This window comes from Tenrec ecaudatus, chromosome 1 (genome assembly GCF_050624435.1).
Source record: "Tenrec ecaudatus isolate mTenEca1 chromosome 1, mTenEca1.hap1, whole genome shotgun sequence".
In the NCBI taxonomy this organism is placed as follows: Eukaryota; Metazoa; Chordata; class Mammalia; order Afrosoricida; family Tenrecidae; genus Tenrec; species Tenrec ecaudatus.
The window spans coordinates 178,898,110-178,924,806 of NC_134530.1; the positions used below are offsets into that span (position 1 = coordinate 178,898,110).

General features: G+C 49.6%; 1 protein-coding gene across 2 annotated transcripts in view; it reads right to left on the reverse strand.

The window, feature by feature from the left end:
* Positions 1-7,902: 7,902 nt before the first annotated feature.
* The window catches only part of ILDR2 (immunoglobulin like domain containing receptor 2), a 91,004-nt gene continuing 72,209 nt past the window's right edge, over positions 7,903-26,697 (reverse strand). For both annotated transcript variants that reach the window (XM_075564407.1, XM_075564415.1), the window contains 4 exons: positions 22,411-22,524; positions 17,720-17,936; positions 15,729-16,386; positions 7,903-14,157 (listed from right to left, as the gene is read on the reverse strand). In XM_075564407.1, the coding sequence (XP_075420522.1) occupies positions 14,122-14,157; positions 15,729-16,386; positions 17,720-17,936; positions 22,411-22,524 (1,025 nt within the window). In that variant the 3' untranslated portion in view covers positions 7,903-14,121. The remainder of the gene's footprint in view (positions 14,158-15,728; positions 16,387-17,719; positions 17,937-22,410; positions 22,525-26,697) is intronic.

The following is a 26,697-nucleotide window of genomic DNA, read 5'->3' on the forward strand; positions in this document are numbered from 1 at the left end:
GTACTTGACTGCTAACCCGAAGGTTGGTGGTTGGAGTCTACCCAGCAGTGACTCAGAAAAAAAACTCTGGTGATCCACTTCCCAAAGTGCAGTCATTAAAAACCCTGACACCTGAGGTGGCCGTTAGTGGAAATGGATGTGATGGCATCTGGTAGTCGTAAATGATTTTCTTCTCAGTAAACAGTTGAGAGTCTGGCCTTGTAGAACTGATCATCATTCCCAAGCTAGGCTGTGGCTTCTGTGTTCATGTTCAGGATTGACACAGTGGATGTGCTACCCCCTGCAGGCTATTTTGTCTGGAAATCAGAGTGAGTTCATGGCCCTCTGCCACAAAGTCCAGGCTCCCAGATCCCCTGTCATCTGTGCAGGTCAGTTTTGCCTGCGGCCAGCCTCCATCTGCCTTTCCAAAATCAGACTCACTGTCACCGTGAGTTTGTCACAGTCACCTGTATGACAGAGTAGAACTGCCCCTCTGAGTTTCTGAGACTGTAACTCTTTATGGAATAGAAAGCCCTGCCTTTCTCCTGTGAAGTGGCTGGTGGTTTCGAACCACTGACTTTGCAGGTAGCAGCCCAGTAAGTCACCACGATTCCCCCAAGACTCCTCCCCTCTGCCACGGGCCAGTGTTAAATAGCACCCTCTTACTAATTCTTACCTACATTTTAGAGTTCTCATACGTTCAGTCATCTTTTACGCTGAGGAGCATTTGGCAGCTTTGTAAAAAATGTTGGTCTCCGTAAAGTAAAAAATGTGAAACATTTAATTAGGTCTAAACTATTCCTGAGAGCAAAAGTGTGAAGGTCAATGTCATGGGTCAACTTGGCTACGTCATAATTCTGGGTGTCATGTCATTATTCCCATTCAGTGACCGGATGGATATCAGGGAGTTTCTGCAGGAGTGTGACCTGCGCTCAATCGAGATGGATGTTCTCTTCCCACATCTGCCTGGTCACCATCTGACCTCTGGTTCTAGGAATGTGAGCTAGCAGCTGCTGTCGGATCTGCAGATTTGGGCATTTGCCAGCTCCTGTAGCTCTGGTGGTGTAGTGGTCATTCATTGGGCTGTAATCCACATGGTCAGCAGTTTGAAACCACCAGCAGCTCCTCGGAAGCAAGACTGGGCTTTCTGCTCCTAAAAACAGCTACAGTCCTGGAAGCCCACAGGGTCACTATGAGTTAGCACTCACTCGATGGCAGTGAGTTTTGTTTGTTTGTCTGTTTGGCACCTCTCAGAGCCAGTGACCTGTTCTTTGGCCTACTGGTTTTAGGTTCATCAGTCCCTACATCCATGTGTGTTAGAAGCGTCCAGTCTAATGCATGACTAAGAATTTTAGGAGGTGCCAACCTCCACATCTCCACGATCCATTTCCTGTTCTCTCTCTCTCTCTTGCTCCTCTAGATAAACAACCCTAGACATAAAGTTCTTGCAATTAAAAAAAATTGCCACGATGAGACATAGCAATTCCCCCTATTCTCAAAGACTCTTCCTTGTGACATACCAAAAATATACACAAGAGTTCTCAAATATCTGAAGAAGAGGCTTCCTCTGGGAAATTCCTCAGGACCTGGCCTGAGTTGCTCGAGGATGGATCCTCATGAGAGGCCCCTTCATTGGCTAGAGGTATTGGAATGTGAAGAGTCCCCAGAGTTCCCTCCCGGGGGGTGCCTTGGGCACAGATTCGGGTTCCTTAGGGGAACAGCTCTTAACAAGCAGGTTTTAAAACTGTTTTCTCCCCACCAAGAATCCACTGTTTGTATGTTAGAGCTTTGCCAGTGCTGGAATGGAAAGAAGATTTAGTGTCATGGGTTACCTATTCTCATGGAAGCAGCAGTCATGAGATCAAAAGGATATTGCATTAGGTAAATTTGCTTCACCAGACCTCTTCAGAGTATTGCTAAGCACGGATGTTACTTTGAGGACTAAGGTGCACCTGACCCAAGCCATAGTGTTCTCCCTTGCATCATATGCATTTGACAGCTGGACATTGGATAAGGAAGACTGTGGAAGGATGGATGCCCTTGAACTGTGGCGCTGGAGAATATTGAAAGTGCCATGGACTGCTAAAAGGACAGACAGATCTGTATTGGAAGAAGTAACTCAAGAGCACTCTTTGGAGGCAAGGATGGCAAGACTTCGTCGTATCCACTCTGGACATATTATCAGGAGAGGCCGGCCCTGGAGAAGGACATCATGTTTGGTAAAGAGGAAGACCCTCGAGGAGATGGACTGACACGGTGGCCGCATCAATGGGCTCACTGTGAGGATGGCTCCGGGCTGTGTGGTGCTTCATTCTGTAGCGCATAGGGTCACTGTGGGTCAGCGCTGACCCGACAGTTCCTAACACACACAACAATAATGGTCACATGAGTGAGACATATTAGCTGCATGGAAATGATGGCTGAGTTCTTGAGGAAAAAAACATGTTTAAAAGATCACATAATGTAAAAGAGCTAAGATATATATACAAAGGAGCTTCCAAAACTTCATGGGAAAAATCCCATTGCATTCTAATTTCATTGCTGTATGAACTTTTTGAAGCCCCCTCCTATGTATAAGCATGTGTGTGTGTGCACGTGTGTACTGTTGCTGGTTGCCCGGGAGTCAGTGCTGACTCACTGTGACCCCACGTGTGCCGAGCAGAACTCCTCCACAGGCTTTCCAAGGCTGTCATCTTTGGAACCAGGAGAGCATTTTGCCTTTTGAGTAGCCTCTGGGTGAGTTCAAACTGCCCATCTTTCAGCTCGTAGCCAAGGGCTTAACGCTTTGTACCACCCAGGGCCATAGACGAACGTAAGGGGAAAGTATGGCTATGAAATCACAGGCACCTTTATTAAATAGCGGTATTGTTTCTCGACAGAGCCTCCATCTAGGTCTGCACACTTCTGCACATGGTGCTTCCATCTCCCTGGCCTTCCCTGAAGAATCCTGCCCTCTCTGATTGACACCACATCAAGATGGTAGTTCTGTCATCCCCCTGGGACTCAAGTCATGTTCCATTGGAATGTTCTTGAACTTGGAGAACACAGAAGTCTGAAAGGGTAAGATCAGGGCTGGAGGGTGGATGGAGTAAGGTTTCCCAATGGAATCCTGGTGGAACAGTCCTGGCGATCCTGGAAGAATGAGCAGGTACATCTGTGATGAGAAAACATGACGTGGTGCAGCTTCCCTGCCTTTTTATCACCAATGCAGTCTTCACTTTCATTAAAAATCCCTTCCTAATAAGTCTCCATGTTTATTCTGTATCCTTCAAGAAAATCTATCACGATGACACCCTTGGGCGTTCCCCAAAGCAATCCCCCCAATCTTCTGAACCAACCTCTCTGTCTCAAGTAGAACGGACCCAGCAGAGCCCCTCCGGAGGCATTGTCTGGATCAGAGCTCCTTTTGAAGGCAGGCGCTCTGGTGAGACATAACAAGTGTATTCCTGAGAGAACTGGCCTGGAGACTTCCACTGATGACAGGGACACGCTTTAAAAGCATGCTTACTTTGGAATAAACTAGAGTAGATATGAACTGGAACCTCAGGAGCAATATTTTTTGCCATACCCTCATGGGAGCGTGTAGATGGGCATAGGCCTGTGTCCAGTAAGACCTGCAAAAGCCAGAACCTGTGGAAGGTGGACAACTGTGAGAGGAGGAAAATCCACATATTTTCCACTAGGAGGAAGGATCGAACGGTGGTAATGGCACAAGAAAGAAGGACAAATGTAAAGTGGGACCCAGGCAGGAAGCAGGAACACCCAAGGCCACGAAACAAAGCAGCCAGATAAACTGTTGGATGGACACGAATTCCACGCAGATGCCAATAAAAAAGGAAAGTTCTCGGGCTACACCCTGTCCATGGCGGGAAGCTCTCGAGACCTAGAAAAGCGAGGTAAGTCCACCAAGTCCTGCCTCGCCCAGACTTCACGGTATATGTCTATATAATATGTATCAATAAATTATTCAGAGTACCTTCAGATATTTTTGACCAGCAAATGTTCCGTCAGTGTGAGGGGGTTGTAGGTGTATTGCCCTATTCTCCCACGCCCCAGGCTGCACACACAGAAGGCTTGCGGGCCGGTGAAGGCCCTCGCAGGGCTGAATGACCTCCAAATGGTGGGCGTTGGGGCAGCCGCTTTCGCTCATGCAGCTTTAGGCTGGGCTGAAGTGCTCGCCAATGCTTCTGTCCATGTGGGGGAAGGAACGAAGGTGCTCTCCGTCTCTGGGAACGGGGAATGAAAGGTGCCACAGGGCCCTAGAGGAGAGAATGGCTCTCGCCTTCCCTCTGTGAGATGCTATCCCATCCTGCTTGTGCAGAAGACACTGAAGAGGGAGACAGGGCAGCACCGAACCACCTGTTCTTCAGGACTAAGAGAGGAAGGGGGGCCTTGTTCCACACTGGGAGCTTTTTCTTCTAAGCGTCCAGTAAGCACTGGTGCCGACGGAGGAGATGAGCTAGTAGGAGACAGCCCTTGATGGAGGAGAGAGCAAAAGGAGGCACTGAACTAATCCAGGGGAGGGAGGACAAGGACGAAGGCAGGGATGCAGATCTCTGCAGACAAATGGAACTGAGTGCAACACGGGAGACAGACTGTTAGTGGAAGGCTCTGGTAGATGCTTTTGTTTTTTTAACTGAACTGCAGTATAAACAGCTTCCCTGAGCCCTTGGATAGGGAGACTGTATCTGAGACTTTTGGTGATAAAAGATAGCTGGAAGGGCACTATGGCCATTGGAAGAGTCTTTTGAGCTATAGAAGTGGGTCCCTGTTGTTTTTTGTTATTGCCATTGTTGGTGACACTGTATGTGTATTTGTCTGCCCAGCACCTTTACCCCAAGTCGGCTATGAATAACGCTTGTCTCCCACCTCTGGAGGAATGTTCCTAGCCCACTCTGCCCTCTTCATGGTCACACATGGACTTTCCGTCTCCCTGGCCACAATGGTGGGTTCCAACTGGGCAGTTCTTCTGGTTGAGCTCCTGAGCAAGGCCCCTCTGTTCTCTTCCATCACAGTGGCTGGAAACGTGTAGCTCACCGACAGACAGCCACTGTGTCCCTGCCTGTCCTCGCTGTGGAGTGTTATGAATGTAAAAGGCCAGTAGAGGGGGTGATGACCAGAGAGAGAGAGAAACTATGCTGACCACATCAAGACCTAGAATTGCCCTGGGTCCTGGCAGTTCTTTCAGCCTGTGAATTACCCAGGATCCTTCTAACCAACCACCCTGCCCCCTTCCTCTGCCTCCATCCTCTCCCCTTCTCCTCTGCCCGCCTGACCTCCCATTGTCTTAGAGGGCGTTCTGTCCTTTGCAGCCAAAATATTTTTTACCAATACAGCTGCTAAAGGAAAGACATTTGGTGAAACATCAATGGCTGCCTCTTTGGAATGAAAAAGTGAGAAAAGTCAGATGGTTAAAACATACCAGTAATACCAATAGGTTCTTCTAAGGACAGTGCCATGCAGAAGTTGGTTTGATAGTCTATCTATATCTATCTACCTATCCATCCACCCACCCACCCATCCATCCAGCTAGCTACGCTCAACTGGAATATTTTAAGAGGGAAATGGGCCAGGAAGGTGAGACTGCTGCATAAGCTATGTAAACAAATCAAACATAAGATTTCCTGCCTGAAAGCAGAGGTTGTTAAAAAGTAAATAAACGTTTGAACATTTAGCAGACTGTGGACTTTTCTCTCCTGTTTCTGGGAAGAAAGCACCAGAGCAAGAGCGAGCACTGATTCCTGCATTTACAGACCCTTTGGTCACATGGCCTCGTTTGTGCTTATTAATGAAAGATGCCTTCATTGGTAATTTCGCATAACTAGTTTAATCTGATTTTAGAACACACTTATAACTCACCAGTGGTGTTACAAGAAGACTTTAAACTAGATTTAAGGATATGGAGGTGCGTGCCTCATTCCCAATTAGCCCCAAGCAAGAAACATGAGCCTTCCCCTCCAAGGTACCCACAGAAGTGTGCTCTGGAAATACAAAACCTTAAGTTCTAAATTTGAAAAACTTACTTCTAAATTAAGAACTCCTGCGTACACTCAATTTATTGGCCACAGGTGAATTCAGACACAGCTTTACATCGCTCTCTTAAGCATAAGGCACACCTGCGTGTGTTCGGCATGGTGACAGGCGTTGTAAGGGTGTGTGCCGCTAGATGGCGTCGCAGGCTAACGCATTCCTCTCGGAGAGCCTCGTCAGTTGCCTCGACAACCGGCGCGTGGAGGCTGCAGGAAACCAGTTCAGCAGAACATGTAACTTTCACCTAAACGGTGTGTTAACTATTATTAGAATGTCTCTGGAGCATACTTTTTGAATTGAAAAATATATAAAAACATAGGGTTTCCACATTTATCAAGTGGGAATTGGTAGGGTACAAACATACTTTCTCCGTAACTGTCTAAAATTTCATTCAAGATGCTGTTGGGTGAAATATTGATCATGTTTATTTGGGCACTTAAAAATGGTCTTCTGCTCACTTTTAGCCAAGCATTTAAGTAATTAAAATATCCATTTTTTTATCATCCCCAAACTTTGAAAATATGGCTCCACCTTTCCCAGAGCTCTGGCTTTTTCCCATCTAGAAGCGTAATGGCGTCGTCACAGAGAGAACGGTGAGCCTTCTTGGTTTCGCACTTGGTGCTCTAATTCTCCCAGCCTTCAATCACTGGTTCCTTCCAGCCCCTCCAAGGCTGGCAGAGAAGGGAGATGGTGAAGAAGCAGCAACGGTCTGTCTTGACCGCACCGTTGTAATCTGAAATTCCCCTAAGCATGGGCTCACAATTAAAAACTACAAAGCACACCAGGAAATAAAGCATACTAACAAACTTCAAAATGAGGCCCACAAGGTGTGTCTTAAAGTTACTGAATATAAAACACAGAATAAACATAAGGAAATAAAGAATTGGATGTAAGAGTGCGGAGCAACACACTATCAATATTTGAAAAAGAACTGAATTGAACTTATAGAAATTAAAAAAACATATTAATGGAAATTCAAAGGGAGGAGGTTTGAGTCAGCTAAAGGAAAGGGAAAAAGGTGAACTGGAAGATAAATTTGAAGAAATCAGCAGAACACAGAAAATGCAAATAAGGAAACTATTAAAGATGAATGAAGCCGTATGGAGGCTGTACATTGGCAGGTTTTCCATTTAACGAGAGCCTCCGAGGCTGTAAGCCCGCTCAGAGGGCCTGGGCACTAAAGGGAGGATGTGACATTCTCTGAAGTAATGAGCATTTTCTTTTGCTTAAAGACTTAATCTTAACTACGGTGCCGTGGAATTTACCAAAATTTTCCAGAACTTAAAGTGCCCTCCCATGAATAGCTTCCTGCCTGGCTTCTCCAAGTGAAACTTCTAGCAGGCAAATGCTTGCGCCCGTCTTGAAAAGGAGCTAGATATCCGCATCATCCACCCATCTTTCCTCCCCCTCCGCTCCCCTGGAATGTGGAGACGCGTGAGAATGACAGCTACACTGATCTCAGCTGGCTTATTAAAACCTGTGAGAACGTGCATTGTGTTCTCTGTCTCTGCCTCCCATGTAATCAGTCTACTCCCCTCTACCACACTACTGGCCAGGAGGGTTCTGCGCCGGGCTGAGACTGCCACAAGGTCAGTGATTCGAACCCACCAGCAGCTCCTCGGGAGCTTTCTCCCCTCAAGGATATAGAGCCACAGACACCCCCAGGGACACCGGTCTACTCTGTCCCAAAGGGTTGCTCTGAGCCAGAACGGCCTCCGTGGCAGGTTTTTATCATGGTGCTTACAGTCATCTGAATATTGCATTCTATTTCTTGCTGAGGTCGTTTACGATCAGGTCATGATTAACCATGTAGTTGTTTCAATTATGAGTTCTTGATAACCAAAATAGGTGAAAATGTTTTATTTAGATTTTAAAATATTAGTCAAACTCACTTTATTTATCTGACACACACACACACAAGGTCCAACAGTGACACAAAATGTCAGTGTTGATGCCACAGACAAGGCACAGAAACAAGTGGGCAGGTGACTCCCATGACGCAGACACGTGACCCTTTTGTCCCATTGTTTCTAGTCATTTATTTTTCCCACAAGGAAAATTCTCAAGGGGTAATGTCTAAAACCTTTGCTATAAAGTGGCTTTTCTATTAAGCCAACGTAAGAGAAACATCGTGCGCCCTTTAAGCATTTCCAGACGGAATGGGTCAGATCGAGTGAATCTCGCGTCCAACCACCAACAAAAGGTAACGAGACTTTTATCTAAACTCTTGAATGATCTCCTCATCTTCCTTGCCTCTGCCTGTAGCTGGCCCTTCTTCGTTTTACTTAATTTCCCCAAATGCAGTAATGATGTCCGATATTTCCCTTCCATATAGCTGCCTGCCCCCCTACTTACCCCCTCCTTGGTGCTCACCGGATACATTTGTGATTTGGCTGAGAAAAAAACTGGTATGAAATGGAAACATTTTTCTCCCCCAAACTTTCCCCTTGGCACTGTTGCTCCGAGGGCCATGGAGTTGATTCCCCAGGGAGCCTGCGGGTCAGAGCAGAAGCGCTCCAGGGGTGTCCAAGGCCGCCATCTTCACAGAAGCAGCTCCCCACGTCTTGCCCCATCACACGCAGCCCATGAAAGGACATGCCCGAAAACGCTGCCGGTCTCTTCATAGTTGAAGAACGGCGCTTGGCTGGATGGAGTAGCCGTCGCATTTGTCTTCACAGCCTCGTCACACTGATGAGATGGGAGCATCAAGTCCAAGACTGTTTTCATCAGCTCCGAAGAGAAGGAACCAGATGCCAGTCCCACTAACACTGTAGAATTGGAAAGAACCCTAGGCAGACACAGTGAAGGTCTGACTACATCCGTTCCTCACTTACCGTCGGTCTCATTATCTGCCAGTTCACATTACAACAGGAAAAAGAAACCTATCCAACGGTTCTGCACATTAACAATGTATGTCTGGCACGAATGAATGCCAAGTGCCAGGTGAGGATAGTACCGGCTGGGATGCCTGTGTCGGCTTAGCAGGGCAATGATTTCAGTTTCATATAATGAGGAAATGTGCCAGTTAGGTGATGTCGCGGGCATCCTCCATTTGTGATCTGATGTGATCATCCTCCCTTTTCCCAGACCTTTTTTGTATCACTCCCGTCTTTGGAACCTACCCATGTCGGTGAGTGAGGAGTGGGTGTATAGACAAAGCACTTCACCTTTTCAACCTCAGGTCCTCATTCTGTATCATGAGACGACAGCATCCACCCTGTGATCACAGGGGTTGCTGGGAGGCTAAGATGAGAAGTGCGTGTGAAAGAGACCCGCAAACAGTCGCAGACAGCAAACACCATGCAAGCAGCAGCGTCCTCTGCTGTTGAACGCAGCTCCACAGTGCCCTCGCTCCACTCTGATGTCAAAGCCCCTTTCTTTGGGTTTCGTGGATCAGCTTCCTCATGTGGAGGAAAAACACTAGGCTTATTTCTTTCTTTCGGCATTTTAACTGTTACAGTGAGTTTGGATTTCAACATCTAGAAACCAATGTCAAACTTCTGCAAGATTTGGGGAGCATTCCAATGTGGCTTTGCAAGAGTAGATGGAGCAGATCTGGCTGTTTCATCACACATTTTATCGTCTTGTCTGTCTCACTTTGGGTCTTGCGGTAGATCTAGATGGTGATTAGCGTGGCTGAGAATGAATGTGTATAGCCACTTACTTCTGCGACTCCCCTCACGGCTTTCCCTTCTAGTCATGACCTAACTTCTGCTCACAATGGCATCAAGGGAATAAGAAGTTACCTGTAGCTCGTTTTCCAATCTGATTGTCAGAATAGACCCCTAAGGTGGGAATGCAAACATCTAGAACAAGCTCCTGGGGAATGTCCTCTTTCCTTAGTTTTCCGACCACTGGACCCTCGTGAGCCAGTGTCACAGCCAGAGTGGGTTAGGGGTGGGGCACTGCCCCACTGTGGGTCCCAAGCGACCGACACCCACCTACCAAAACATCTGAAGCAAAGCATTGCAAAGCGGAGCGAGGCCTCGGCGTCAGCTGGTTGGGACTGCTCTCGCTACGTGCCTCGGAGTTGGTGTGACTAACAGCGCCCGGTGCACAATGAACTGAACACTGCCGGCCCTGCACCGTGCCGGAATTGTTCCGTTTGAGCCCATTGCTGCACATTTCCCAGACAGATCTCGCGGGCAGCCTTTGAAATGCACGCTAAGGGTACAAAGCTTGGCCCCAGGCCAAGGCAGGGCCAAGGGTGCATTTTGCACAGCAGCATTAAGTAATTCTTTACGTTTAGGCAATCATTGCAAACAACTGACCCAGCAGCAAAGTTCTGTGGCCTGGGGGGTCTCAGGACCTACGTAAGCTGTGGCTTGGAGAATGGCAGGGTGGTTTTCCACCTATTAACATAATGGATGACACGAATATCTGCTACTTCAGCCTCTCTGGAAGGCTGGCTGCCTAAGGTGGAACCCGAATGCTTATTGGAAGTTGCTGTAGACGATTTAGAAATATTTACAGGTGTGGCCAGGTATGTTCAGCCCAGTGACTCTGGCTTGAGTGGCAGTGCCTTCCTGGCCCACATGCAGTCTGGTACCAGGCACAGAGGGAGGTTCATCGGTGAAAGTGGGCAGCAACACTCAAAGCCACAGACTTGAGCCCCCAGTCTCGGGTTCAGCGCGCCCAGTGAGCGTGCTTGGGTGGACCAGTTGACACACATCACTGTCTCCATGGCCCGGGGACTCAGCTTCCCAGTGAGTCTGCTCTCCGCCTAAAGCAGCAGCACATTTACCAGGGGCCACCTCCCGCCTCCACATCCAGCCTCCCTCCAGCTACTCTGACTCAGCTTTGACTCATCCCCCACCCCACCCCCCGCAGCTCTGCACCGGCCCTCGGGCCTCTGCCTCTCACCTTTCCATGTCCTAATTCACCTCTCTGAAGTTTAGTTTCTAATGTTGCCTTTTTCAAATCATGGTGATGAATGGACACACAGCACTTAAGATATCAAAGTATTCCCATTTAAAAGAAAGAAAAAAAACAAAGTCTTCAGCCTCTAGATCCATAGCACTATTTCATCCTATGGGTATAAAATTTCCTAATTCTTTGAGCATGTCTTGTTTCCCCCATTAAACCGTAGGATGTCAGTGGGCAGGGACCATGTCACAGATAGGACTTTTTTTGTACCCCACGAAAACCTGGACAGGAAGCGGCTGTGGGTATCTCCTAAGCAAGACCCCCATCTCTTAAGGGCGAAGCAGATAGATGTGCAGAGAAGGCAGGGGTACCGATGGTGGCCATCTTTGCCTTTACTTTTCTACCTGGCCTTCTACCTACCCAGAAATGGCTGTTCTCTCCCCCAGGGGAAGCCTGGCTGTCTGCGTGACCGACACAGCCCTACAGAGGACAACCTGGTCCTGACTCCTGGCTTATTCCAGTCACCTATCATCTTTGTATTTTTTAATTGTCTGCAGTTTTGTCATCTCTGGAATTGCAGGTTTCCAACAACTATAACTCTTCCCCGTGGCTCCTCTCAACCCTCCCTCAAATCATACTTGGCCCCCTGCTAGTAACAGCAGTATTTTTGGTCTCTGCAGCTGGTGTTACGGGCTCTTTGGTGGTGAGAAGCCTGACACAGTGCTTAATTTAAAGAGATAATCGCTACCGCAGTACTCCCCAGTTGCCTGAGCAAGTGAAAACCCAAAGCTGGTGACTAAGGAATGGTGTTTTTACCATCTTTTCCATCAGAATTATGGCCCAAGCAAACAGGTAACACTTAGGCTTTCTGAGGCCAGAGCCCAGCAAATCCAGAACTCAGCACCAGTGTTATGGCTTGTGTCTTCCAGCCTTTGGGAGTACCAGCGCTGGACTTAGCTGTCCTGGATCTTCTGGAACAGGTCAAAGCCACAGCCAGGTCCTTTGACAGGCCACTCTCCCAGCACTGAGGCCAACTCATCCCTGTGATCCTCACCCAGCCTCTTCTGTATTGCACCACGAGGACCTTTTTCGAGATGCCATGAAGTACACGAGATACTAATGCACTAGACCTCTGTAAAGAGGGCCTGTGCCCAGGCAGGGGGTTCTGAAGAGGGTAAGTGTAGGCCACAGCTTTGCCATGGATCCACGGGTAGGGAACGGGCCACTGCGGGGAGAATGAGATAGCAAGATCCAGCATCGCGGTCTTCTAGTCATCATGTTTGTAGTGCTACCTCGACCACATGTCCATCTTAACGAAGTCTGTCACAGAAAGTGGAGGTTGTGAGATACGCAGGACTGACCAGAGTCAAGCATTCAGGGCTGAATATGGAGACAAGAGGGGAAAGCTGTGTTCTAGAAGGAAAATGAACATCTGAGTGCACCAACGTCTTATGCCTCGAATAGGAATCAATTAACTGGGCTGGGCTCAGCTAGGCAGTTCTTCTGTCTTGGCTGAGCTCACTGCAATCAGGCAGGAATTGATAGGCTACCAACCAAACCAAATCAAACAAAAAAAAATTCGATGCTATCAAGTCTGTTTTGACTCATTGTGACCCTATAGGGCAAGGTAGAATTGCTCTCTAGGGTTTGTGAGGCTGTAAATCTTTACAGGGGGGGGGGAGCCTCATCTCTCTCCTATAGAGTGGCTGGTGAGGTTGAACCAGTAACCCTGCAGTGAGCAGCCCAATGTGGAACTTCCTGCACCCCTGGGGGTCCTGTGATGGGTTACGAGTTTGGTGCAGCAGAACAGGCCAGCCTTGTTCACTCGGTGCTGGATGCAGTGCTCCTGAGAGGAGTAAGGCCAGGCCTCTTCAAGTCTCGGCTTCTGTCGCGTTTGTTGTTGTTCCTTTGACCTAATCAAGTCCCACGGCCAACCCCAGAATCAGCCACACTCCACCTCTTGAGAAGTTCTTGAAGAGTTTGTGGCTATTTTCATAATCTATACAAATGACAAAGCCCAGAGAGGTCTAGCTTTGGGATTTAGGCAAAATCTATTATGTAGGCAAGGGTAGGGGTGGAGAATGCTCCTTCCTGAGAAAGCAGTGTCTTTCACGTCCCCGAAGCATCTAATGCGGCAACCTGGTCAGGCCAAGAGATGGAAGCGCCACATCTCTGGTGGCCTGGAGTGGAAGGTGTGGATGTGCAGAAACACAGCAACGGAGCACAGACAGAGAAAACTGAGTAGGATTGTGGGAGAAATGGCTCACGTTCAAATATCATGAGACCATATGCTATTTTTCTCTTGAATTCTCTCTCATTCTTCTCTATCCTGTGAGACTGCTTTCTTCTCTTTTTTCCCCTTCTCCCTCTTCTCTCTTGTGCGTATACTTCAAGAATTGATCAAAAGGCACCGGATGACATGCTAACCAGAGGGTGGACGGAGGGTGGCACCAACCGTGGGAAGTCCAGGAGGGGGACAAGGAAGAGGAGAGCCCTTAACAGCCACCACTCCGATGTCGACACGTACAACAAAAATAGGAAAAGCAGCTTAGGGTGTCAGAATGGGAAGGTAAACACCACTCTGATGGCTTTTCAAAAGGGGCGACTCTCTTTTGTTTGGTCCCAGCCACCCAAGAATCGTCACTCAGAGAACAGCAGAGCCAGCCATTTCTGTGACTGTCCAGCAGGTCCCTGTCACTGAGCTCAACAAAAGCCTTCTGATTTTAGTGTAACGACAGCCATTGCCTGGGAAGTGATGGGGACACAAGGGGTGTTTTCCCTCAGAGCTATGTTCCGTTACCAGCCGGAGGTCGTCTTGTCATGGTTGTCATAGGTTCTGCTCTACGCACAGCACAGGAGGTGCGGTAAAGCGCAGGGTAGGTGAACCCGTGCAAATTAGCAATCCACAGCTAACTCCGCTTTGGAACAGAAAAAGGAGTTCTGGTTCAGCTAAGGACAGAGATTGGGCAGGATAAACCCTGTGGGTGAGAAACCCTGTCTGTGGGAATATTCTCACACGTGGTGGGTTTTCTCGGTAAGTTTCCCAGGCGAGATTGATGGACACTGAGATTTGGAATCAGCCCTCCTTCAAGGCTGCCTCCCATCCCTTGCCGAAGCAGATGATCAGCAAATCTTCCGGTGGTGGCCAGAGTCGGAGCTGGGCCTGCTGGCTCTTGGATTTGTGGCTTGTCCTTGTAGTCTCCTTCTGGTTTCGAGTCATCCATAGAGATGTCTTGAAAACAAGCATCAGACCACAAGGGACATCCTGGTTGGAAAGTCATTCTGAGGAAGAGCAGAAAGAGGCCAACATTAAACCACAGACTGGATTAAAGAGAGCGGCCTCCGTAACCTGTTCAGAGCCTCGCACACCCCGACCTGGAGGGAGTTTCAGACAGCCTTGGATTACGGGTCAGTATGCCTCGATTGGCGCCGAAGCTAACATAAACCCGACTCAACTTAGTAGTTCCATGGTCACAGGAGGGACCATGACACCACCGCAGTTCCACAGGCAACAAGTGTGGATGGCAGGTCCTTCCCTGCTCAAACACCTCTGCCATCACAATTTTCTACATCAGCAATAACAAAACGCCCTTCATTGTTTTGGAGGGGTTAATTTTGATGTTGTTGTTAAGCGCAGCTCAGTCGATTTACACTCGTGGCAACCTTATGGACAACACGGCTCGGTCCTGTGACCCCCTCACAACTGTGCTGATGTTTGAGCCCACGGGTGCAGCCACCGTGTCAGTCCATCTGGCTGCTTATCTTCGATGGCAACTCTTTTCCGTTCACGGTCCCCTGGCCTCACGGTACACCGAGAAGGATGTCTACCGTGCAGTCACAGAAAGGCAAAGGCAAAACCAAACACAGAGAAGCGGGAGAGGCTGGGTAGCTGAGGAGAAGGCAAAGTGCCCCCTGGAGCACAGGGCCCAGAGACACCTTGGCGACTTGCAGTGGACATCTGTGACACTTCTCTGGCCTCCAGAGCTCACATTGGGGGGCAGAGGGATGGAGTGGACATGTTTCTAAAAGGCAGTTTACCAAACAATGAAATGAGCAGGGATCAAGGTTTCCTTCACACAATTAGGGCACAGTCACCGTTCACACTCAGTGAAAGTGCCAACGGAGACAATTACTGAGTAGTCCTTCAGAGGTAGCACTGGCTCATGACCTCTGCGTGGAGGGCTCTTTTGGGAACTGGACGCACGTGACACACTCATCTCGTGGGGTAATGCACATAGAACATGCATAGGAAAGTTGCCGCTGACCTGGGAAGCCCTTCGGTAGTGGGAGTACCTAGAGTCCCGGAAGCCAGAGTGATACATGCTTCTGGGAGCTGGTCTTTAGACCGTTATCCACATATCTACCATCTCCTTTCGGTCCACTTCTCAATCCTCCAGGGCCCCCTGTTTCCTTAGTTCACCTAGGCCTAGATGTAAAACTCAACAACTCATGGCTGACTCCGAGCGCCTCTACAGGACAGGGTGGCACTGCCCCTGTCGGTTTCCGCGGCTGTCCCTCTTCATGGGAGTACAAAGCCTCGTCTTTGCTCCTTGGAGGGGCTGGTGGTTTCGAACAGCTGACCTTGAAGGTCATAAAGACCATGCGGCCGGGGCTCATCAGCTCTAACACAAAACCTAAGACACCCATTGCCAAATTCTCCCAAAGCACGACGTGCAGGCCCTGACCCCATCAGGCACCCCTCACCACCCCCCACTCTGCTCTCCTGCCCTTGCCCCTCCCCTCCCCAGCCCAGCCCAGCCGGGGCCCCTAGAGCCCGGGCGGGCGGGCGGCGCCCCTGCCTGGTGCTTCCCAGCTCAGCCCACTTGGAGGAGGAGCGCCAGACACGGCCTCACAGTTTTCTTGGCGGGCTCCTTTTTCCTCCTCTTCTCCGAGTGGCTGTGGAAGGGCAGGTCGCGGCTGCGGTAGGACGGGCCCCGGCTCAGCTCGAGCTCGCTGTAGGGCGGCAGCGCGTCGTCGGGCGCGTCGTCGTCGTCCTCGTCGCCCCGCGCCGCCTTGTAGGTGCCGGGCGGCGACCAGGCGTAGTAGGAGGCGCTGCGCGGGCTGCGCGGCGCGCCCCGCTTGGCGGGCGTCTCCAGGCTGCCCGCGCGGCCCGGGCCGTCGGCGCGCGGCGCGCGCTCCCGCACGCTGCCCCGGTAGGCGTGCTCGTACTTGGGCGCCGCGCTGGGCGTGCGGCTCACCAGGCGCGGCAGGGGCGCGTCCTCGGCCGGCCAGCCGCGCTCGGCGGCGTCGCTCAGGGGCTCGCGGCTGCGGCTCTTCCGGCCGTAGTACGCCTCCAGGGAGCCGTCCTGGTAGAAGCCCCCCAGCGCCCGGGCCTCGGCGCGCTCGAAGCGGCTCCCGCCGCCGCCGCGGGCCTCGTGGCTGTTGCCGTCCGGCCTGCGGGGCCGCGGGCCGTAGGAGTCGGCGAAGGCCGCCAGCTCGTCCATGGACACGGCTGGCACCCCAGTGGCGAAGTTCTTGCGGGACAACATCTCGGATTTGGAGCGCTGCTGGCTGCGGGCAAAGGAGGGCCAGTTAATGCGCACGTAGGGAACGGCGGGCCCGGGGCTAAGGGGACCCACTGGGTACTGGGGCCAGTGTGCCGAAACACGCACTTGTGGTGACTCTTTATGGTGCCAAGTCCCGCTGACAGCCGCAGGACCCCCTCCACCCAGCCTCCGTCGGCACACGTCGTGTCTTGCAACACAGCCGTGACCCTAGACCCCCTGGAATATTTGGTGACACACACAGGCTCTTTCCTCCCCAAGAGCAAGGGCCAACTTAGCTATGAGGGCAGCAGGCCAGAGAGGGCCCCCTGCAACCAGAAAACTCAAGGGAAAGGCGGTGTCTAACTGCCCTTCCACTGAAGCCCTGGCTGGTAAGGATGCGATTCAGTAGGGAAGCGGTCATGCACTTCCTGCCCTCCACACTGGCCAGCTGGGTGACCCTGGCATCTCTACGTTTGAGTTTTCCTAGCGAAAATGGAGATGTTAGTGCTTTGCAGCAATCCCTTGTCTATCAGCAGAGGCTTGCATGTTGTGTGATGCTCCTCAGGGCTGAGGACAGACCAGGAAGAAAGTCCTGGGCATCGGCTTCTGAAAACACAGTCGATAAAAACCCCGTGGCTCACAATGCTCTGACCCCATTGTGCATGGGGTTGCCGGGAGGCAGGGGCACCCGAAGGCAGCTAACATAACAACAGCAATGCCCACCTACCTTTCCAAGCTGCTATGACAGTTAAATGCAGCGTATAAGGTGTTTGGCATTTTACCGTTCGGATAAAAGATGAAAAATGACAGAGTGGCATAAGCATTGGACAGTAATTGGGGAGGTCACCTGTTCAAACCTACCAGCTGCTTGGAGGGAAAAAGACAAGGCTGGTTGCTACTTTAAAGAGCTACAGTCTCCGAAATGGTATAGAGGGTGGCTATGAGTTGGAATGGCAAGCTCTGGTGGTGCCGAGGTTACAGGTTGGGCTGCGGTCAGATGATCTACAGTTCGAAACCAGCAGCCGCTCTGAGTCGGCAGTAGTGAGATGAGCTGAAATGGGCTTGATGGCAGTGGGTTTTGGATAAATGTTGGAAACTGTGAACAAGGTTCTTAGAGGGGGTAAAGCCCTCATTCAAAGGGTCTTGGGCGCCTACATACCATGTGACAAGTCTATCTTGCTGAATGCGTGTGAGAAGAGGGAGTTCAATAGCCCATAGGAAGGTGGGGCAGGACAGCCTAGGACGGGAGAGAGGCTATCAGGTCACAGCTGGTTGAGCCCTGGGGAAGCATCCTCATCTGCCCCGTCATTTCCCCATCATGCTCAGCCCCAGAGCTGCCCCTTGACAGCCATCTTCACCTGTGCCTGAAGCTCTCCCGATCCTCCTTGTTATACTCTATGGCCGAGGGTCCCCGGCTTGCTCCACTGCTGCCTCCCATGACCCCTGACCAGTAGTCAGCGTTGCTCTCCAAGTCTCCAGGAACAGGGAGCTGCTTGCTTCGCATCTGATGGTAAGACTGGCGGAAATTGCTGTCATCCTCATGCAGGGAGCTGAGTTCTGAGATGGTGTTGTTATCTGTAGGCACGAAAGCAGGCATGACAGGGCTTTCTACACGCTAGACAGGAGATGGGCTCTATTAAGGGTTGAGACCAGAGGCTCTCAGAGTCCTTCCTGGGGCTCCCGGTCCTGTGCAGGGTGGGTTGTACAACTGACTAGAGCTCCTTGTGTTCTTAGCTCGGCAGAGGCTGGCTCTAGCTAGAGGCCTCCCATGGTCACAAAGAGGGAGGCTTCCTGCATACTCTGATCTTGGAAGGGGAAAATTGATATGGTTCACCTAAGGCAGGTCTCCCAGAACCAGGGCTTTCTACGGCGGACCGCCTCCTTATCCCCGTGTTCAAATGCGTTCTTCCTTCTGTACAGTGGGCTGTGCTGATCCCAGGCATTTAAACAGAAAACCCAACCAAATCCCTTGCCACTGAGTCGATTCTAACACATAGTGACCCTAAAAGACAAGGTAGAACTATCCCTTTGGGTTCTCAAGGCTTTGAAATATTTATGGGGCAGAAAGCCTCTTCTTTCACCCCAATCTGAACCAAAGAGGGACAATAGGAGGAGACTCAGCTCCAGCCTCCTGGTTTGAGGAGATGAGGACTTAGCAGCCAGCAGCTCTCTATGTTTTACAGATGTCCCGCCCTCTGGCTTCCTTTGGCTGTGTCCTCTCCACAGAGCAAGGAGTCCCCAGGGTCTAAGGGATGTGCTCACCTGGTGCCGGTACCCCCATGGGTCTAGCCTGTGCTCACCCAGGAACCTGGAATATCCTGCCCAAGGGGCACCACTTCCAGGGTCTGTGTAGCCTTCCCCCTCCTCAGGTGTGTGTATGTGCAGGGGCTCATAGATGTTTGGGGGGGAGGGAAAGAAAAGGGGGAGGAGTTACATTTATGGCCTGTAGGGTTTCTGCTTGTATTCTTGTGCTAACCCCACAAATGTAAGAAGTAGGCTTGGTGAGAGTTATCTCATTTCCTATGAGACTAAAGTCGTTTCTTGCAAAAGCACATGTGAATAAGGACTGGAATCAAAGTTCTGGAAAGAAAAGGAAAAGCTACATATTTATAGAACTCTGAAATGGATCAGTTACATTTTTTTACTTAAAACATAAATCTCATAAATCTAATTTGCAGTGTAACTGAATCTATTTGTTTTCCCAAGCCTGTTAGAACTTCAAAATATTATCAGAAGCAATATTTTTGAGGCTTAAGGCCTGGCTGCTGAGTGAAAGGTAAGCAAAAATGCCATGTGGGAAGCAAAAATGTGTGTCTCCGGTTCCCTATTTCCCCACTCCCCAGCCCCACCCATTCTTGGAGCAGCGGAGAATGTCTGCTGGTTCTTACCCACAATACCTTGGGAGATCTAAACACAGCTTCCTAGTCTGGTGTCACCAGGGCACAAGGTTTACCCGGAAAGCCTGTCAGTGTAATCACTGTGACCAGTTTTGCCTTACCTGACCCACACAAATACATGTTTTTTATGTTCCCCCTTTTCTTCCTCTTCAGGTAAATGGACCTGTTTGTGCTTGATTTAAAGGAAAATAACTCATGTACTATTGATTAGTGAAACCTTTCTTTTCGCATGATCCCCCAGTATCTTCCAATTTCCTGGGAACTGTAACTAAGAGAATTTAAAGATGGGCACAGTGGATCTGTTGAAAAGCAATGTTGTTGGCTCAGAAGCTCCCTTGATCCTCAGGGAGTACTTGACCTTTCATTCCCTGGGTCGTGAGGACTCTCTCTGCTTCCCCATTCTTATGGATGGTGACCAGGCTGTGTATTACACGAAGTTTTCTGTCAAATTGAACACAAACGATAGCATCTCCCACTTCACAGACACCCAATCATGTGACACGATGACGAAGGCAGGCAAGCTTTTTCTGTAAGGGGCCAGGTGGCCATTATTTTTGGTTCTGTGAACCGTGTTGCTACAGCAAGGACTTTGAATCAGTTCTTCCCGGTTCAGTTGTGTCCGAAGAAAGGAAATTGGGTAGAACCTGAATTTGTGCAATGTGGGTCTGCTGGAATGTGAACAAAAATTATGGGCCAGCGCCCTGCTAGAAAATTAATCACCTCTTAGGCAATGGGCGAGCTGCAGCGCAACCAACTCTTTGAATTGGCAGAGTCAGCAACAATGGTGCCCTCTCAGAGATGCTAGCCATCCGTCCTGCTCTGGACGTGTGCTGCTCGTTACAGTCCGGCCAATAATCCAGTGTCACACATCAGGGTCCTGGAAGGGCTCACCACACCTCATCAGAGTGCTCCGTAGTTTGTTTGTTTTCTATTATGATTATCGTTCTGCTACACCCATGTTTTATAGATCAGGGTTTGTTCTGATTTCACTGTGTTGGCTATGACTGAGCACCAGTTTGAATCGGCTCAGTGCCTTGACTACAACTACGCCTAGTAGGAAAGCAGCCATGGACAGCACTTGGCTGAATGGCGTGGCTGTGTTCCAAAAAACACTTATTTACAAACAGGAAGTGGGGCAGATTTGGCTGGGGAGCAGTTTGTTGACTTCTGCCTACTCTAAGACTTCCCAGATTAAAAACACCTCCAACCAACTCCCTACTCATTGGCAAAGTAAGCGTGGATCATAAACTCACTGTGAAAGAATTGATTCCAACTCAAAGTGACCCTATGGGACTGAGTAGGACTGCCTCATAGGGTTTCTGAAGGCTGTAAATCCTTACGGACGCAGTCTGTGATGTCTTTCAGTGGCTGGTGGGGTCGAACTGCTGGCCTTTTGCTTAACAGCTAGCTGAGTTCTTAAACCACTGCACCACCAGGGTCCCTAACGAGGCTCATACGGGCTAGCAAATCCATGAACCTTGGTTCGAGACTCCAAATTCTCACAGAATCGTACTCCCCTGCTCACATCTAAAGCTGTGAATTCCATTTTACGTGAGACTTCCAAGACTATCCCACTTCTGTGATTCACCCAGAGTTTACTTTGATCTTCAGGAATAGAACCTTGCAGAGGAGGCTGAACTTAACACTTTATTCTGACCACATCTCTGGCCAACTGTGGGACTGTCAACCTGCAGGTCACAGGAGGTCTGGGCTGCAGTTCTGGCTCTGGCACTGAGTGTGCCCCGCTGCCTTAGTTTCCTCCTCTGCAGCACCAGGGGAGTGGAGTCAGGAATGCCTTGATCAACAAGCTAGAAGGTGCTGGTCTCTGAACAGGTTTGCTGCTGTGGCCATGGCACCACGGGCCCATTCAGAACGTGTTCAAAAGTCTCTTGGATAAAGAGCCCGGGACTGGAAATCAGAGAGCGGTTCTAGTCCTCATTCTGACACTTCATCATTTTTCTTTAATTTGCTTACTTCGGAGGTTGACCTAGCCTGTGGACTCTAGGAGTCTATTGCCTCAGGAGTAGTAAGCCCCTGGTGACCACTTTAATCAAGGTAGCAGATGAGCCTTGCTTCATACCCCAACCACCCTTGAGTTTGCAACCCTGATTTATATCATTTCCCCCTAAGCCCAGAGACTCTCCACATCCCCTGCCTGGATCACCATCTCTGTCTCTGGCCCCTTACAGGGATCCATGACAACAGTCTTACAATTTGCTTGTCAAGTGCAGTGACATCTGCATTCCTAACATTCCAATCTGGAGATGGTCTTTTTATAGTCAGTGCCGGTGGGAGGATGCAGCAATGGGTACAACTCAGACAGGATGGATTTAGAATCACAAACTGGGTGGAATATGTTGTCCTTAATCTGAATAAAGCTCCTCCAGGCTGCGACTGTTGCCCCAACAATTCCATCAAGACTCTTGTTGGTTCCAAGGCGAGGAGGGTTCAGAAAAGACAGAGTGACCTCACTCCCATGCCCGCCAGCACCCTCCGATAATTAGCCCTTCCATTTCAGACCTGCCTGGTGCTGCCTCTCATGAGAGATGGTAATTTGGGGTCCACCCCAAACAATCAGCTGTGTCAGCTGCAAAGTCGCCCAGAGCTATGGGTGAGTTAAGGGTTGGGGCCCTGCCACCTACAGACCTTGCAATTAAACAGGTCTTTGGAAAAAAGAGGCAGCCCTCTGGCTCGCCGCCCCTCCGCCTCTGCTACTGGGTGCCTCGGAAGAACCAGGAAGGCCGCTTCTTCGGCATGGGAGTCATCTGGCAGACTCGCTCTCCCACTTTCATCAGGGACTCCCGGCCCAAATCCACAGCCCAAACGTTCAGTGCTCAGTGAAGCCTGCACGCCGCCAAGGGCAGATTCTTAAGCGTCCATATATTAATTCCGTGGCGTGACTATACTTTCAAGAGGTTGGAGGGGAGCCTGTGTTACGATATATCACACTCTAGGATTGGATGGGCAGCCCCAGCAGTACTGCCTGCCAGTGGAGAGACAAAACAGGAACCAAGATTGCCCAGCTTTCTTCCCTGTGCACACTCGGAGCCGGAGTCGCCACCTCATCTGACGGCACGTTCCGTGCTGCCTTAGTTTGGTAACCCCCACAATCCCTGCAGCTTTCAGACCACATAAAAACTAAAGATGCTCACATCTGCCTCTCATCCTTCTGGCAGGATCAAACTGAGCCAGCTCCTTCTCCACATAGTACAGAACCTTCATGGAATCTCTCTCTTTGTCTGCTTGGATCCGGTAGCCTTTGCGAACTGTTGAGAAAAGAAGAAGGAGGTGAGCTGCAAGAGGAAAACATCCAGAGAAGACTGTCTCACGTTACCTTGCAGGACGTGGAGCTCCCCAAAACAAGCACTTAAAAACTATCCAGGCTTAATGCTCTGCATGTACCCATACGTGACCCTATCTGAATCTCCTTTACTAGATGGGGCCACTGGAATGGAGGACCAGCCGGGCATCCACAGTAACTCATTACAGCATGTTTCTAGTTGTTTGTTAGCTTCCTCCTATCTTGTGATTTCCCCAAGACTCCACTTAAAGTTCATCTTCTCAAAGCTCTTGGGAAGGATACTCACAGTGGGAAAGGACCATTTTGTAGATGGAAGACGCACGCCACTATCTATCCTGTGAGGATCACACCTTCACTTAGTGAGAGAACATTTGGATTTTAACTTTGAAACAGTTGCCCAAACATTAGGGACCTGAACAAAAGTGGCTGAGAAGGCTCCATTCGCCAGGGAGATGGTGTCTGTAGCCCATTCTCCAACTGGGCAGGGCAGGGGAGCTCATAGTGCATGATCGGCCATAGTCACAGTAGGGCAAAGCAGGATGCAAAACAGGTGATTTCTAATCATGGTCCCATCTCATTCATTAGCATTTTTCCTTTAGGCAGAGGAATGCCATATTTAGGACATAATTAATTAAACCTGCTATGTGGTCACAAGCAGGTGTTATTTTCGGAGATAAAACAAAAAAAAACCCCAGCTAAAATAGATCATGACAAAGAATACCATCTCTTACACCTCCACCATCCATATTGTCAGGGACAAAGGCTGTTTAAGCCCCATGGTATTTAAGTATCAGCAGAGCCCAATCCCAGCCCCCAGGGTGATCAGACACAGGCAGGTCTAACAGAGATAGGAGGAGGAGGGAGAACAGAGACGAATGAATGGGTTGGGGACAACATAACAATGGTAGTAGACAACACTTGCTAAATGCTAAATGCTGTATGTGGAAACTTGCTCGTCATACCTCAGGATGCTGGTGTGATACCTTATCAGCCACATTTTATGTTTTAGAAAACTGGCTCAAAGGGGCCCAATAACTTGTCTCACTTGCTCAGGACTAATGTGCAGTGCTGGGTGGGGCTGGAACCAGGGAGTCTAAATGACGCTCAGTTGTCTTAGGCCACCTTGCCCCTTGAAGTCTAGGACAAGAGGAGAGGAAGAAGGCGGGGCGTGAGGAAGCAAAGCCTGAGGCAGGACCTGATGCTTCTCAGTTCCATTGTCTGTGGTGATGTCCTTGGGTGCTGGGCTCAGCTGAGCTGCTAACTGAAGGGTTGAAGGATAGAATCCAACCAGAGGCACCGCAAAATAAAAGTCTGGCGATCTATTTTACAAAAAAAAAACAGCCACTGGGGACTCTGTGGAGCTCAGTTCTACTCTCACACACGAAGTGACCATGTGTTGGAGTTGGTGTGACAGCAACTGTTATAGTCTGCTGCTCAGCCTTCTCCTGTATGATGAGATGGACCTGAACCACTCAACCCCAGTACTCTGTTCCAAAGTGGGGGCGAATGCCTTAGAACAGTGTTTCTCAACCTGTGGGTTGTGACCCATTTGGGGGTTGAACAACCCTTTCACAGGGGTCACCCAATTTATAACCGTAGCAAAATGACAGTGATGAAGTAGCAACGAAAATAATTTGATGGTTGGGGGGTCACCACAACATGAACTGTATTAAAAGGTCACGGCATGAAGAAGGTTGAGAACCACTGCCTTAGATTGTTGCTGCTGGCAGTGTGTGCCTGGGGCATTAACCCTACATTTTACTCTCTGGTCATGCTACCCGGCCCCCCCCCCAAGCTATTAACACTGAAGATTAAAATATAAAATTCCACAGTACTCTAATCGCAGCCCAGGCACTGAAGACAGAGAAGGACGCCCACACACTCGTTTGCAGGTGCACTGAATTTCCACATGCACACATGCTGGGCAGCTGACATTCGTCTCCAATTGTGGAGTGGCTTTAAAAACAGAAGGTGAACCGCGCCACCTGTTAGTGGCACCTTCATCAGAGGTTAGATCCCTGTTCCTCACGCGCAAGCAATTCTTAGCCAAAGTGACTTTATTTATCAAGCTGCACACTGTTACATCTCTGCAGAGGCGTTTGCAGCGTGGCGCAGACAGTTCAATTAGAAGGCAGTTATCCCACGGAGCTGCTCTGTCGCTTCTGCGGTAGTTATGGCTGAGGGATGAGACAGAGCTGGGAAATGAAATGAGGACGTGAGCGGGCTGCTGCTGAGGGACTTCCAAAAAGTAATGCCCTCTCCAGCACTCCGTTCCTCGGTCTAGAAAATGCAGCGAATACCGCCCACCGTTAATCTCTCAGGGACGAGAGGGTATTGAAGGCCCCATCTGACTCTGCAGATGATTGGGTGAAGCTCCATAGCACCTCATCCGCAAGGCTTGCCTTGACTCTAGAGGGAGAAAGTGTCTCTCTCCCTCCTCCTGCCTCTCTCGCCCCCCATCGACAAGTCATTTCGTTTGTCCTTTTGTGGGTTTTAATATTCCCTAGTTTGGTTGCTTGCTCTGCATCAGCAGTGAGGGAGTGAGTTTGGTTCAAGTTATTTATCCATGTCTAATCTTCTCTACTAAAGATGGAGAGGGCACACCCATCATCAGTCGAGAGCTCCCATGTGCCTGTGGCTACGTGCCGTCTCTGTACAACAAACAGAAGGAAGCACCGCCCTGGCCTTCGCGACACAGTTGTTAGGTTTACGCCCATTGCTGCAGCCACGGCATCCATACATCTCCTTGAGGGCCGTCCTCTCTTTTGCTGCCCTTTCGTTTTACCAAGTATGGTGTCCCTCTCCAGGGACTGGTCTCTCCCGATGATAACAGATCCAAAGAACACGGCATGAAGGCTCACCATCCTCAATACTAAGGGCCAGGCTTTACTTCTTCCAAGAGAGATGTGTTTGTTCTTCTGGCAGTCCACAGTGTATATATAGATAAATGTGTATATATCCGTGTATATCGCCAGCACCCTAATTCATAAGCGTTGATTCTTCTGGGATTGTCTTTATTCGCTGTCCACTTTTCACATGCATGTGCGGTGGCTTGGGTCAGAGCAACTGGTGCTACACTTAACATGGAGCAGGCACTTAGTAAATGTTTGTCACTGCAGCCTGGGGACGAGGGTGGGGTCAGCAGTTTCTTTGGGAAGCGTGTTTTCAGCAGAGCAAACTTCAGGAGGATTGTCTCTGTTCTTTGTGGCTCAGTGCCATGCCGGGCACATTGCAGACACTCAATGCATGTGTATGTATACAGGTTTGGATGAATGAATGAATGAGGAGTGACCATGACTAGAAACTGTATCACAAGAGAAAACAAAGTGAGATTAAAAAGACGTGGTTTGTTGGGGGAATTTTGGCCAGAAGAAGGAAACCTTGAAGGAGCATCCAAGGCACAGATAAATTTTGCAGGTATTATTATTGATAATAATCATTATTTTCATTTACATTAAGGAAACAAGCATATTTGCAGCCAGTAGGGAAGGGGTTGGTTCTGCCACCTGTGGCATTATCTAGGCGTCCTTCCTATAGGACGCGCTGCTAGGTGATAAACACTCAGTGCCACAGAGACTAAGGTCGTGGGGGTGGGAGACCTGTTGCTACAGGAAGCGCTGTTCCAGCTGTCCCCGGTGGTGAGAGATGACAGCTACCGAGAGCAACAGCCGGAGGTCCCAGGGTTAATTGCAACTTGGACTGGAGCTGAGATTGTTTTCTGTGTCATTAAAACAGATTACATTCTCATTAAGACACAGATTTGAGTACATATGCATAAGTTACCATGTCCTCCAGAAGTTACAGCAATGTATTCCCAGCCTCAGATGAAGGTGGGGATTGTGCCTTTCAATACTGGCACTACAGAGACTCAGCTCTTCCCGTGTCAGTTGTTATACCTCTGTCACACCAGGTCATGACTTCAGGAGCCTAACTTCTTATTTGTTAGCCGAGAGGCAAACACTGTACCTTTAGACTTTAGAAGTATCATCCATTTCAATAGCTCGAAAGCTAGGCAGTTCTCGTTTTTAGAAGGTGTTGGTTTGATTGTTTGATTGTTAGTTACAAGTGGTATGGCAATGCACCGAGTTTCCTCATCCTGGGAGAATCTGGTTGTGTGTCCACATGCGCTCAGGAGAAC